General features: G+C 36.9%; 1 protein-coding gene across 9 annotated transcripts in view; it reads right to left on the reverse strand.

Moving 5' to 3' along the window:
- DSE (dermatan sulfate epimerase) overlaps window positions 1-12,823 on the reverse strand; it is a 95,106-nt gene that overhangs the window by 31,322 nt on the left and 50,961 nt on the right. For 5 of the 9 annotated variants that reach the window (XM_036893538.2, XM_036893534.2, XM_036893535.2 and 2 more), the window contains 2 exons: window positions 3,074-3,327; window positions 1,584-1,823 (listed from right to left, as the gene is read on the reverse strand). The exons of 2 other annotated variants lie outside the window; for them this stretch is intronic. In XM_036893538.2, the coding sequence (XP_036749433.2) occupies window positions 1,584-1,823; window positions 3,074-3,327 (494 nt within the window). Of the gene's footprint in view, window positions 1-1,583; window positions 1,824-3,073; window positions 3,328-12,823 lie in introns of those variants that run through there. 2 more of the 9 variants (XM_036893536.2, XM_036893541.2) reach the window with 2 other exon arrangements.

The raw sequence follows: 12,823 nt of genomic DNA on the forward strand, positions 1-12,823 counted from the left end.
GAGAGTAAAGGCAAATATCATACTGGAATAGGTCAGAGACACAAAAGCAAGTGATACCAAATGTGCTCTAGGCATTCTTAAAAAAGAAGAATGGGGAAAATTCTGGGCTAGCCAGGAATAATCATTACAAGAATCACCACACAGAGAAAAAGAGAGAAATGTTGAGAGAAATTTGATCCATCATATTCCAAGTTTATACTGACAACACAGAACCCCTTCTGAAATGCTACCATGACCATATTTACATAATTTACAGATGTTTTTGCTTCTACCAGTTTGGTAAATGCTCTTCCAAGTAAATCTTATTATAAAATATGATTTTCTGCATCTTCTATCCATCTATGTGATCCTTGAAAGCAGATAATGTTTTACTCTTCTTGCAGTCCCTTGCCTAGTACCCTAGTCGGGTGCCTGGTATATAGATTTTCCTAAAGTTTGTTGGGTTAATTGTCATAAATACATGAATGTTCCTTTAAGAGGTGTTTATATTGTCTTTTTCAGCTTAGGAAGTAGCCACACACAGCTCACAGCAGATGCAAGCCCAATGTGGCTGGTCATTAGATCTCAGATCAAATTACAAAGCATGGAGAACTCTTAAATGTCCCTTGATTTAGATGACCTTTGTTTATCAAGATAAACTACAAAAAAAAAAAAAAATAAAGACTTCTCCTGCATGTCTAAGAATAAGCAATAAAACAGCAGGGTCATGAATGTAAGTGCAAACTAAATCTTAATATGGTTCTTTTGCTCTACAGTATTTTTGTATAAGTAGTCCAATAATGAAAATTCTATCCAACCCATGTGTATACAACCAGGGCAAAAAGATTTAAATACTGAGTTCTTTATTGTAGTTGTGGAACCGTTATCTAAAAATTTAATTTCACTGGGGAAAAAAAACCCATCCTGATGAAAATTTGCCTCCTAACCTTTTCTGACATCTTAGCCCTGCTTGGAAATAAGGAATTATAAAGCTTTCCTAGGAATGAATAAATTCTTAAATCATATATATCTTTTCTTTAGAGCCAGCTCCCTTAGAAGGCTAAGTTATGCAGCAACAAGAATTTAGAACTTTTATAGTAATTCATTTTTGGATTAGTTTTCTGTTTTATAATATTTAAATAAAATATTTAAAGACAATACTAAAACTCTTACTTAAATATATAGGTTTAAGCTTTCATTTTGAATCATGTCTATGTAGTTTGAAAGGAAAAATTAAAAACTGGAAAACAGGATCAATAAGAAACATATAAGGGAAAATTAACATGTAAACATAAATGTTCATATTCTGTTTAGATTCATGAAAATGAATTTGTATATGTATGCAAGTTTTACATATACAGAAATAAGAGCCTATGGATGCACAAATTATATTTTATCCATCATGCTTCAAGATTTACAATACTGAATCACAAATCCTTACATTAACTCCCTAAATATTCTTGAGTTCTTTGTGATTTAAAAGAAAAAACCCTTTAATTGCAATAGGACTCAAACCACACATTTCTTTGCTTGGTCTAACCCATTTTCATAATCAGAAAAAGTTACAGTAGCTCATGTTTTCCACTTCCCATTCCTCACTATACCTGGCAGGATGGTTCTATACATAAATGCAAAGTGTTGTTTAAGCCATGGATGGCCAAAGTGGTTGATATCAAAGTGCCTCTGAACCAGAAACATATACTGGAAGAGTGATCTAGTGGTGTAGCTGCCATATGCAACTCCTTCATAGAGGGAGCCATCTGTCACCTCCTGCAGCAAGACCAGAGACTTCTCCATGATGGTCAGGACTTGTTTAGTCCATAAGTAGGCTTCTTGAAGATACCCTGAAGGACAAAAACATGTGGGGACAATGACTAAAGCTGTAATGAAGCATAAACAAAAAAATGGCCACATAAGACCCTCTGAGTCATCTGACTAGTTAAAAACTGCATTTTATAAAACTGTCACTTATTAACATTATAAATAACATCCTGCTAATCCAGGTTTGTGATGGGCCTATTATGTAAGTGAAGTTCTTGAATACAGGTCATTTATTAATTAAATGGAGACAGACCTTTACGTGAGTACCAGTCATTTTCCAATCTTCAGTAAACTGAAATCACATCAATCTAAAATTATATAACTTTATGTCTGCCAGAAAAGAACTTTCAAGACTTTTATTCAACTTACTTTAAACTATTACTTGAAAATGTTTTTTGAAGTTTATCACTTTATGCAACATTTTTTATAGGAACTGTAGTAAGCTGCAAATACTATGAAGGCTAAGCAACAGTCATCAGTATGTTCTGTCATTAGAGGACAGTCTTTTATGTGCTTTCAGATTCCACAGGATCTGAAAGGACAGCAGAGCAGGGTGGAAAGACGACTGGAGGGCTATGTAGAAGAAAATCAACTGGGAGTCCCGAATCTGCCAAAAATGAGTGACCTGATTTTGTTTAAGCACTTCTTTAACCTGTCACATTTTTCAATTAACTCAACTGAAAATTCATCTAAAAATTTTTATAAAATCCTTTTGAATCAAAAATCCTAGCTTTGTATAATTCTTGAAAGACTAGCATTTAGGTAACTATAACAACTCCTCACATTTCTGTACATAATTTACAATGGCATTGAACAAAACCTTACTAAATCCTTTTAACAACTCAATTATGCATTACTACTCCAAAGTTACCAAAAGGTGGACTTGTTTATAACCTCTGGCACATGACTAAACATGAACAGAAATTTGATCTGAACCTGGGTGTTTAGATTTAAGGGTTGTTTTATTTGCTTGTATTTAAACATACAACCCATGAAGATAAAATTAAGCTCATTGCTTCCTAATGTGGATGGAGTCATATTGCTTCACTTCCACAGACATGTGTGTGATCATCAGTGATGAACACCCAGCCATGACCTAGATATGCTGGATGTGGGGGCTTCCAGAGGCCCAAGGACCACCAGCTCCCAGCCAAAATTCAAGTGGGAGCATGTACTAAGACTAGTCATAAAGCTGCTTTGCTCACAACAAGGCAACTATGATGTCAGCTTGGGTATCCCCTCAGCGTGATCCCCTCAGCTAGTCCACACCCACCTTGATTCATCAGAACTAGGCTTCCTGTAAGCAAGGCCAGACAGTTGGTGGGCTGGTGATTGTGCAGGTACTGAAATCCCCATCCTCTCCTGTATGATGTTTCATACATATACCCTGACACATTGGCAATCACTTCAAGAAACTTCTCCTGTTGCGTCTTGCTTAGGTGGTTGTACAAGAAGTCATAGGCAGTGGCAAAACCAACCAGGGAGTGAGCGAGTGGGACTTCATCCCAAGGAGCATCTCTCACCAGCCTGTAGGAGGAAATGAACCATGCAGATGAGTGCAACAAGGCTCAGAGCTTTCACCACGCTTTTTATGTGTCTATTTCTCAGAATTAAAAGACATAATTGCAGATAACATCCAAGGAATTTAATGACACTGAATTGACTTCCTTCCATATAGACACAGCATAAATTTGTGTAATGTGAAAATTACAGAGATAACATTTTTCTCTCTCCTGCGTCTGGCAACATCAAGATGCTGAGAATTTTTACTTTTGTTTCTTCTCATAAAAGAAACTGCGTTACCTTTAAGGCACTTTGAATATCTTCTGGAGATGCCTAAAAGCAGATCTGTAAAGTATCAAGCTGTCACTTCCTAGAAGCCAAATTTCTGCCTCACTTGCTACATTATTCTGCAAATATTTTAATAGTGTGTGGCCTGTGTTAAACAGGAAGCTAAAAAGGATCTTTCACAATCAGAACCCTATGGACTTACCCAGAAAACTCTTCCCATCTGGATATATGTGAGCAATCTCTGAAAGAGGGAAACAAATGAAGAGCTGGCTATGCTTGTGGAGTGGCAGAAGGAAGCTTTCAATCATGGATTAAAGCTTAACGTTTTTATGCCATGAACCTCTTTTGGCCATCTACTGAAGTCTTAGGTTCTTTCTTAATATGTTTTAAAGTTCATAAAGATACAATATGTAGGGATATAAGGAAATCCATTACTTTAAAATGTAACTATACAGGTATTTTTTGAAATTGTGATATATGTACTTTTTTAAGGCATTAAATGACATGATTTAAAAGCAGTGATAGTAACTACCATATTTATAAGTAGTGATGAGCATAAACAATATTTTGAGATGTCCATGATAACTGGAATGTGGTATGAAAATATCTGTGACAAAGTTACAGATCCTCCCAGTATTATTATAGTTGGTTATCTATATTCATGATTTGGAAGAAATACTAAATTTCAGTTGGAATTAGTGAAAATTAACATGCTGTATTTTCCCCATAGAAACCACCACCAACACCTGGTTAAGAATACTTAAAAGTGTTTTCAGGGACTACCTCTTCCAGACTATGTTTGCTCTTTAGGAGCTTATATTAGAGGCATAATCTTTGTGAGGCCTTCTCTGGTCACCCTATCAGAATTACAGCATCACTCTCCAACCAATATCTTACTTTTATTTTTCCTATTGGCATTTATGTATATATATATATATATATATGTGTGTGTGTGTGTGTGTGTGTATATCTGAGTTTGTGTACATGTGTATATGCATATGTAGATCCTACTAGAATTTAAATTATACAAGTGCAGGGTTCTATTTTATCTGTTGTATTCACTATTAGATTCCCAATCCTCCATATGATAGACTGTCAATAAACATTTTTGGAAAACAAAAATGAAGGAACAAGCCTATAAAACTAAGCCAACACTGTTGACAGTGAATGTGTTATCATTATGAAATCAGAAATTTGGAGGAATCCCTTTAATATTTAACAATAATTTCAGTGTGTGGTTAGCTATGTTGGTGATACAGCCTCGGGCTAACAAGACTAAGGTTGATAAGTTTCTTAACCCTTTGGCCACAGATAACAACCACCTTACCATCCAGCTTGCCAGTGTGTACTGGTTGTAAATAGACTGTGAAGAGTGTGAATTAATTCCCCACTTCTAAGGAAAAAAAAACAAAACTCATACTGCAAGCTCATGCCATGAAGTTAAGAATACCATCTTCCCTGTCCATGGTAATTGGTGAGCCGGGCAGAGAGAGACTCCAGCCTTAACATGTCTGATTAATCAATGAGTTTATTTTTATAGACGAAAGAACATTTAACATAATTCTCATCCTTCAGGAAATATCACTATGCAATTTCTGTGATAATTTCCAAGCTCCCACATACCGTGGCTACTCCAAGCAGTTTCCAATTCAACAAAATACTAGCACACTGACCAAAAAAAAAAAAAGCTTATGGTACCATCAGGTTCATCACTAATCATTATGAAACCTGGCCTGTGATAGCTGTTAATCTAAAAGGCTTATCTAAATCTAAATCTTTTATCAATACAATCTTACCCAGCTTCAGATACCAAGTGCAATCATGGAAAAGAGCATATTTCACTATCATGGAAACCAAAGGAAACTGCTTCTAGCTCATAGATGGCAGCGAAGAAACAATCTAATTCAATGTGATCCTGACTAGTGGCTAGTATATCTACTGGAAAATTTGGTTAAGCGGTGAATCCTTAAGAAAAGATATAAGCATTAACTATGGACTTTACTTCAGCCTAAAATATCTACACATAAACACATTCACTTATCTTTTGAAGGTGAGCTAAAACTTTTTCTTTGAGTATGGGTCTATGAATCAGTCTCATTGTCCTTTCTTGCAAAGACAACATGTAATACATCACCACAATTTCCAGCTCTAGTTTCTTTAAATATAGGAAGAAATTAAAGGTACTTGTGAAAAAATGTAGACTCATTCTAGATTTTTATGCTTTCTCTAAACTTTTACAACTCTCATCCACACTTAATTATGACAGCAGTTTTTTACAATAAGTCATTCGAAAGCATTTAAGTTGGTTTTAGACACATTCTTTTTTTTTTTTGAACTCACACTTAGTCTATTTACATGATACTATAAACATTTTGTAATTACATTTATTAGTGAAGATGGCATAAACTAGTTTGAGAGCAAATACAATGGACATTTTGCTAATAAACATGTAACTGTACTGGAGGAACAGAGATTAATGGACATAGGAAAGAGCAGCTGGCCAACTTTGACATTCAGCATCCCATGAGAGTAGCTGCCACATTACACAAGGCATGGAGGATAATTTCACTGGCAAGTCAGCTGAAAAGAGGTTAGGAGAATGTTTACTGTTTTCCTATTTTATATAAGTTACACTTTCTCCCCTTAGTGGGCTGTACTTAAAGTAAGGTTCACTGACCCCTGGGGTCTCTAACACTCTTTTAGGTAGTCCACAAGTAAAAATTATATTTATAATAATATAAAGATGGTATATGTTGACACTTGCACTAATAGTGCAAAAGCACTAACAGGTTAAAAATGTTGGCACCTTAACAAGGAGCCAGGCATGGGCACCAAAGTGATCTAGTAACCCTTGTGTGATACTGCAGGATGCCATGCACTTTAACAAAGAAACAAAAAACTTTTTTCACTTAAGAATATCCACAAAGACCAATATCCCTGATGAACATAGATGCAAAAATACTCAACAAAATATTAGCGAACTTAATTTAAAAATACATTAAAAAGATCATCCATCATGATCAAGTAGAATTTTATTACAGGGATGCAAGGATGGTACAACATTCGAAAATCCATCAACATCATCCACCACATCAACAAAAAGAAGGACAAAAACCACATAATCAAAAAACAGATGTTGAAAAAGAATTCAACAAAATTCAACATCCATTCATGATAAAAACTCTCAACAAAATGGGTACAGAGGTATAGAGGGCAAGTACCTCAACATAATAAAGGCCATATATGACAAACCCACAGCCAAGATCATAGTTAACAGCAAGAAGCTGAAAGCTTTTCCCCTAAGATCGAGAACAAGAGAAGGATGCCCATTTTCCCTACTTCTATTCAACATAGTACTGGAGGTCCTAGCCATGGCAATCAGACAATACAAAGAAATAAAAGGCATCCAGATTGGCAAGGAAGAAGTTAAACTGTCCCTGTTTGCAGATGACATGACATTGTACATAAAAAACCCTAAAGAATCCATTCCAAAACTACTAGATCTAATATCTTAATTCAGCAAAGTTGCAGGATACAAAATTAATACACAGAAATCTGTGGCATTCCTATACACTAACAAAGAACTAGCAGAGAGAGAAATCAGGAAAAAATTCCATTCACAGTTGCATCAAAAAGAATAAAATACCTAGGAATAAACCTAACCAAGGAACTGAAAGACCTATACCCGAAAACTACAAGACACTCTTAAGAGAAATTAAAGAAGATACCAATAAATGGAAACTCATCCCATGCTCAAGGATAGGAAGAATTAATATTGTCAAAATGGCCATGCTGCCTAAAGCAATCTATAGATTCAATGCAATCCCTATCAAAATACCAACAGCATTCTTCAATGAACTAGAGAAAATCGTTCTAAAATTCATATGGAACCACAAAAGACTTCAAATAGCCAAAGCAATTCTAAGAAGGAAGAATAAAACTGGGGGCATTACGCTCCTCAACTTCAAGCTCTACTACAAAGCCACAGTAATCAAGACAATTTGGTACTGGCACAAGAACAGACCCATAGACCAATGGAACAGACTAGAGAGCCCTGCTATAAACCCAACCATATATAGTCAATTAATATATGATAAAGGAGCCATAGACATATAATGGGGAAATGACAGCCTCTTCAACAGCTGGTGTTGGCAAAACTGGACAGCTACATGCAAGAGAATGAAACTGGATTATTGGTTAACTCCATACACAAAAGTAAACTCGAAATGGATTAAAGACTTGAATGTAACTCATGAAACCATAAAACTCTTAGAAGACAACATAGGCAAATATCTCCTGAATATAAGCATGAGCAACTTCTTCCTGAATGCACCTCCTCGAGAAAGGGAAATAAAAGCAAAAGTGAACTGATGGGACTACATCAAACTTAAAAGTTTCTGTATGGCAAAGGACACCATCAACAGAACAAAGAGGCATCCTACAGTATGGGAGAATACATTTGTAAATGACATATCTGACAAGGGGTTAACATCCAAAATATATAAAGAACTTACATGCCTCAACACCCAAAAAGCAAATAACCCAATTTAAAAATGGGCAGAGGATATGAAGAGACAATTCTCCAAAGAATAAATTCAGATGGCCAACAGACACATGAAAAGATGCTCCACATCACTAATCATCAGGGAAATGCAAATTAAAACCACAATGAGATATCCTTACCTCACACCAGTAAGGATGGCCAGCATCAAAAAGAATAAGAACAACAAATGCTGGTGAGGATACTGAGAAAAGGGAACCCTTCTACACTGCTGGTGGGAATGTAAGCTAGTACAACCATTGTGGAAAACAATATGGAGGTTCTTCAAAAAACTAAACATAGAAATACCATTTGACCTGGGATTCCCACTCCTTGGAATTTACTCAAAGAATACAACTTATCAGATTCAAAAAGACATATGCATCCCGATGTTTATCGCAGCACTTTTTACAATAGCCAAGATGTGGAAGCAACCTAAGTGTCCATCAGTAGATGAATGGATAAAGAAGATGTGGTACATATACACAGTGGAATACTATTTGGCCATAAGAAAGAAACAAATCCTACCATTTGCAACAACATGTATGGAACTGGAGGACATTGTGCTCAGTGATATAAGCCAGGCGGAGAAAGACAAATGCCAAATGATTTCCCTCATTTGTGGACTATAACAGTGAGGCAAAACTGAAGGAACAAAATGGCAGCAGACTCAGAGACTCCAAGAATGAACTAGTGGTTACCAAAGGGGAGTGGTGTGGGAGGGTGGGTGGGGAGGGAGGGAGAAGGGGATTGAGGGGTATTATGTTTAGTACACATGGTGTGAGGGGTCAGGGGGAGAACAGTGTAGCACAAAGAAGGCACATAGAGGATCTGTGGCATCTTGCTTCACTGATGGACAGTGACTGCATTGCGGTATGCATGGGGACTTGATAATATGAGTAAATGTAGTAACCACATTATTTTTTCATGTGAAACCTTCATAAGAGTGTATATCAATCATACCTTAATAAAAAAAAAAAGAATATCCATGATAAAGTGGTAATAATGATTAATTTTATAAAATCTTAAACCTTTAAGTATGCACCTTTTCAATATTCTATGGAAAGAAATGGAAAGTATGTAAAAGGCACAGTGGGTACCAAAGTGCAACAGTGGTCACAAGGAAAAGAAATTGTGCATTAAGAGCTGGACTAGCAGCATTTTTTCATGAAATGTCATTTTTATATGAGAGAATGACCAATAGACAAAATATAGTTATTTAGAATTCGGTATTTAAGTTGTCTTGAAAATGAAGAAGGAAGCCTGCCAGTTCAAAGAAAACTGAAAGCCTTAGTTGCCAATGATAACTTTTGAGCTTTCAAGTGAAAATAAGAATTTTGGAAAACTTGTACCTGCTACAATGAGGTTAAGAATTTACCAATACTGACAGGCTTAAACATGGTGGTGTGAGAGGTGAAATAGAAACCACCTCCCAAAAACAAATATAATATAAAAATATAGCAAAAACAACTAATCCTCAGATTCCTTTTCCTAAGAGCAAAAGGAAAGAAAGCTGCAGCAAACTGCCTACACCTGGGGAACAGAGCAGATTTCATGGAAAAGTGTAACATACCAAAGCCATGATCCTTGGGACCCAAGGCTTTTCCACACCACAGGTCACCAACAGGAGGAAGAGAAATGGATCAGGGAGGCAGTGAAGGCCTAGGACTGCTGAACACCCAGCCCTGGAAATCTGCTCTGAGAGCAAGAACCCTCATTACACGGTGCTCTGGAGAGTAATGGGGTTGGAAAGCTAAGACAGGCAGAATACTTGGAGAGACCTAGATTCCAGCTGCTTGTGGAGAACAGGTACCCACAACAGGCTGCTCTGGGACAAAAGAAAGGGGGGCACTCTGAGAGACTTCCTAACAGCGAGAGGGCTGCTAATGGAGCAATGATTGCACAGAGCTTGCTGCTCAAGAGAAAGGACAGGTGGACAAAACTGTCCCGGTGCACTGAGCCCAGCAGATTGGGAACTTTCAGGAGCTTCAGGTGCTCCATCCCCCTGTCTGGCAATGCAGCACTGAGGTCCCCACTGTGATATGCAGCCTGCAGTTTCTTCCTTCTAGCTGGCACCGGATCACAAATGTGCTGCTCCCACCATTGCACCAAGCAACCCAGAGGGTGGCTCCACCTATGGCAGCTACAAGTGCATAGCATAGTCTCCTCCCTGCAAGCTCGTCCCACTGGCCCTGGCAGTGGAGGCAGGCACTGCAGCTGAGAAAGAGGAAGCAGCTCTTACCCCCCAAGGCACCAGCGCCGCTCACCTGTGACCCCTGCCATTGCTCCAGGGGCTGAGTAGTTATATAAAGGAGAGCTTCTGGGCACTAGAGGGCACCACCTACAAATATGAAACATCAAAGGAACCTGGTTCAAACCAAAATACCACAAACAACAGAAAGAGGGCCAAGTGAAACTGAACTCACCAATCTTCCTGAAAGAGATTTCAAAATAAAAATCATAAACATGCTCATGGAGCTACATAAAAATATTCAACACCTTATGAAGGAATTCAAGAATGAGATACAAATTTTGAAAAATGGAGTATCCAAAATGAAACATACAACACAGGGATTTGAAAGCAGATTACATGAAGTAGAGAAGAGAGTAAATGAAATAAAAATTAGAGAACAAGAATACAAAGAAGCTGAGGTACAGAGAGAAAAAAAAAGGATCTCTAGGAATGAAAGAATATTGAGAGAACTGTGTGACCAATCCAAATGGAACAATATTTGCATTATGAGGGTACCAGAAGAAGGAGAGAGAAAAAGGGATAGAAAGTGTCTTTGAGAAGGTTATTGATGAAAACTTCCCCAATCTGGGGAGAGAGAAAGCCTTTCAGGCTGTGGAGATCCACAGATCTCCCAACACAAGGGAACCAAGGAAGACAACACTAAGACATATAATAATTAAAATGGAAAAGATCAAGGATAAGAACAGACAATTAAAAGCAGCCAGAGAGAAATAAGATCACATACAAAGAAAAGCCCATGAGGCTATCATCAGACTTCTCAGCAGAAACCTTACAGGCCAGAAGGGAGTGGCATGATGTATTTAATGCAATGAAGCAGAAGGGCCTCAAACCAAGAATACTTAACAGGCAAGATTATCATTTAAATTTGAAGGAGGGATTAAACAATTTCCAGATAAGCAAAAGCTGAGAGAATTTACCTCCCACAAACCATTTCTACAATGTATGTTGGAGGGACTTCTATAGATGGAAGTGTTTCTAAGGCTAACTAGTTGTCACCAGAGGTAATAAAATCACAGTAAAGAAAGTAGAACATTTAATTACTAACCAAATGCAAAATTAAATCAACTACCCCCAAAGTCAATCAAGGGATAGACAAAGAGTACAAAATATGATACCTATTATATAAAGAATGGGGGAGGAATAAAAACAAGGAGAAAAAAAATAACCTTTAGATTGTGTTTGTAATAGCATAGTAAGTGAATTAAGTTGGACTATTAGTTAATAAGGAAATTACCCTTGAACCTTTGATAACCATGAATCTAAAGCCTGCAATGGCAATAAGTACAAACCTATTGATAATCACCCCCAAATGTAAATGGTCTGAATGCACCAATCAAAAGACTTAGAGTCACTGACTGGATAAAAAACAAGACTCATCTATATGCTGCCAACAAGAGACCCACTTCAAACCCAAAAACATACACAGACAAAAAGTGAAGGGATAGAAAAAGATATTTCATGCAAATAATAGGGAGAAAAAAGCAGGAGTTGCAGTACTTGTATCAGACAGAATGGATTTCAAAACAAAGAAAGTCACAAGAGACAAAGAAGGGCGTTACATAATGATAAAGGGGTCAGTCCAACAAGAGGATATAACCATTATAACTATCAATGCACCCAACACAGGAGCACCTAGATATGTAAAACAAATACTAACAAAATTAAAAGGGGAAATAGAATGTGATGCATTCATTTTAGGAGACTTCAACACTCCACTCACTCCAAAGGACAGATCAACCAGACAGAAAATAAGGACACAGAGGCACTGAACAACACATTAGAACAAATGGAACTAACAGACATCTACAGAACTCTCCACCCAAAAATGGCAGGATACACATTCTTCTCAAGCACACATGGAACATTTTGAAGAATAGATCATATACTAGGCCACAAAAAAAGCCTCAGTAAATTCAGAAAGATGGAAATTGCACCCACCAGCTTCTCAGACCACAAAGGTATGAAACTACAAATTAATTATTCAAAGAAAATGAAAAATCTTAAACACATGGAGGCTAACAAGGTGCTCCTAAATAAACAATGGAAGAATGACCAAATAAAAACAGAGATCAAACAATTCATGGAGATAAATGACAAAAATAATTCAACACCAAAGAAATCTGAGGGACGCAGCAAAGGCCATGCTAAGAGAAAAGAATTGCAATACAGGCCTACCTCAAGAAAGAAAAACAATCCCATTTGAACAGGCTAACTGCATAATTAATGAAACTAATAAAAGAAGAATAAATGAGGCCCAAAGTCAGTAGAAGGAGGGACATAATAAGGATTAGAGCAGAAATAAATAAAATTGAGGAGAATAAAACAATAGAAAGAATCAATGAAAGCAGGAGCTGGTTCTTTGAGAAAATAAACAAAATACATAAACCCCTAGCCAGACTTATCAAGAAAATAAGAGTCCATACACATGAACAGATTAG

This window comes from Manis pentadactyla, chromosome 12 (assembly GCF_030020395.1).
Source record: "Manis pentadactyla isolate mManPen7 chromosome 12, mManPen7.hap1, whole genome shotgun sequence".
Classification (NCBI taxonomy): Eukaryota; Metazoa; Chordata; class Mammalia; order Pholidota; family Manidae; genus Manis; species Manis pentadactyla.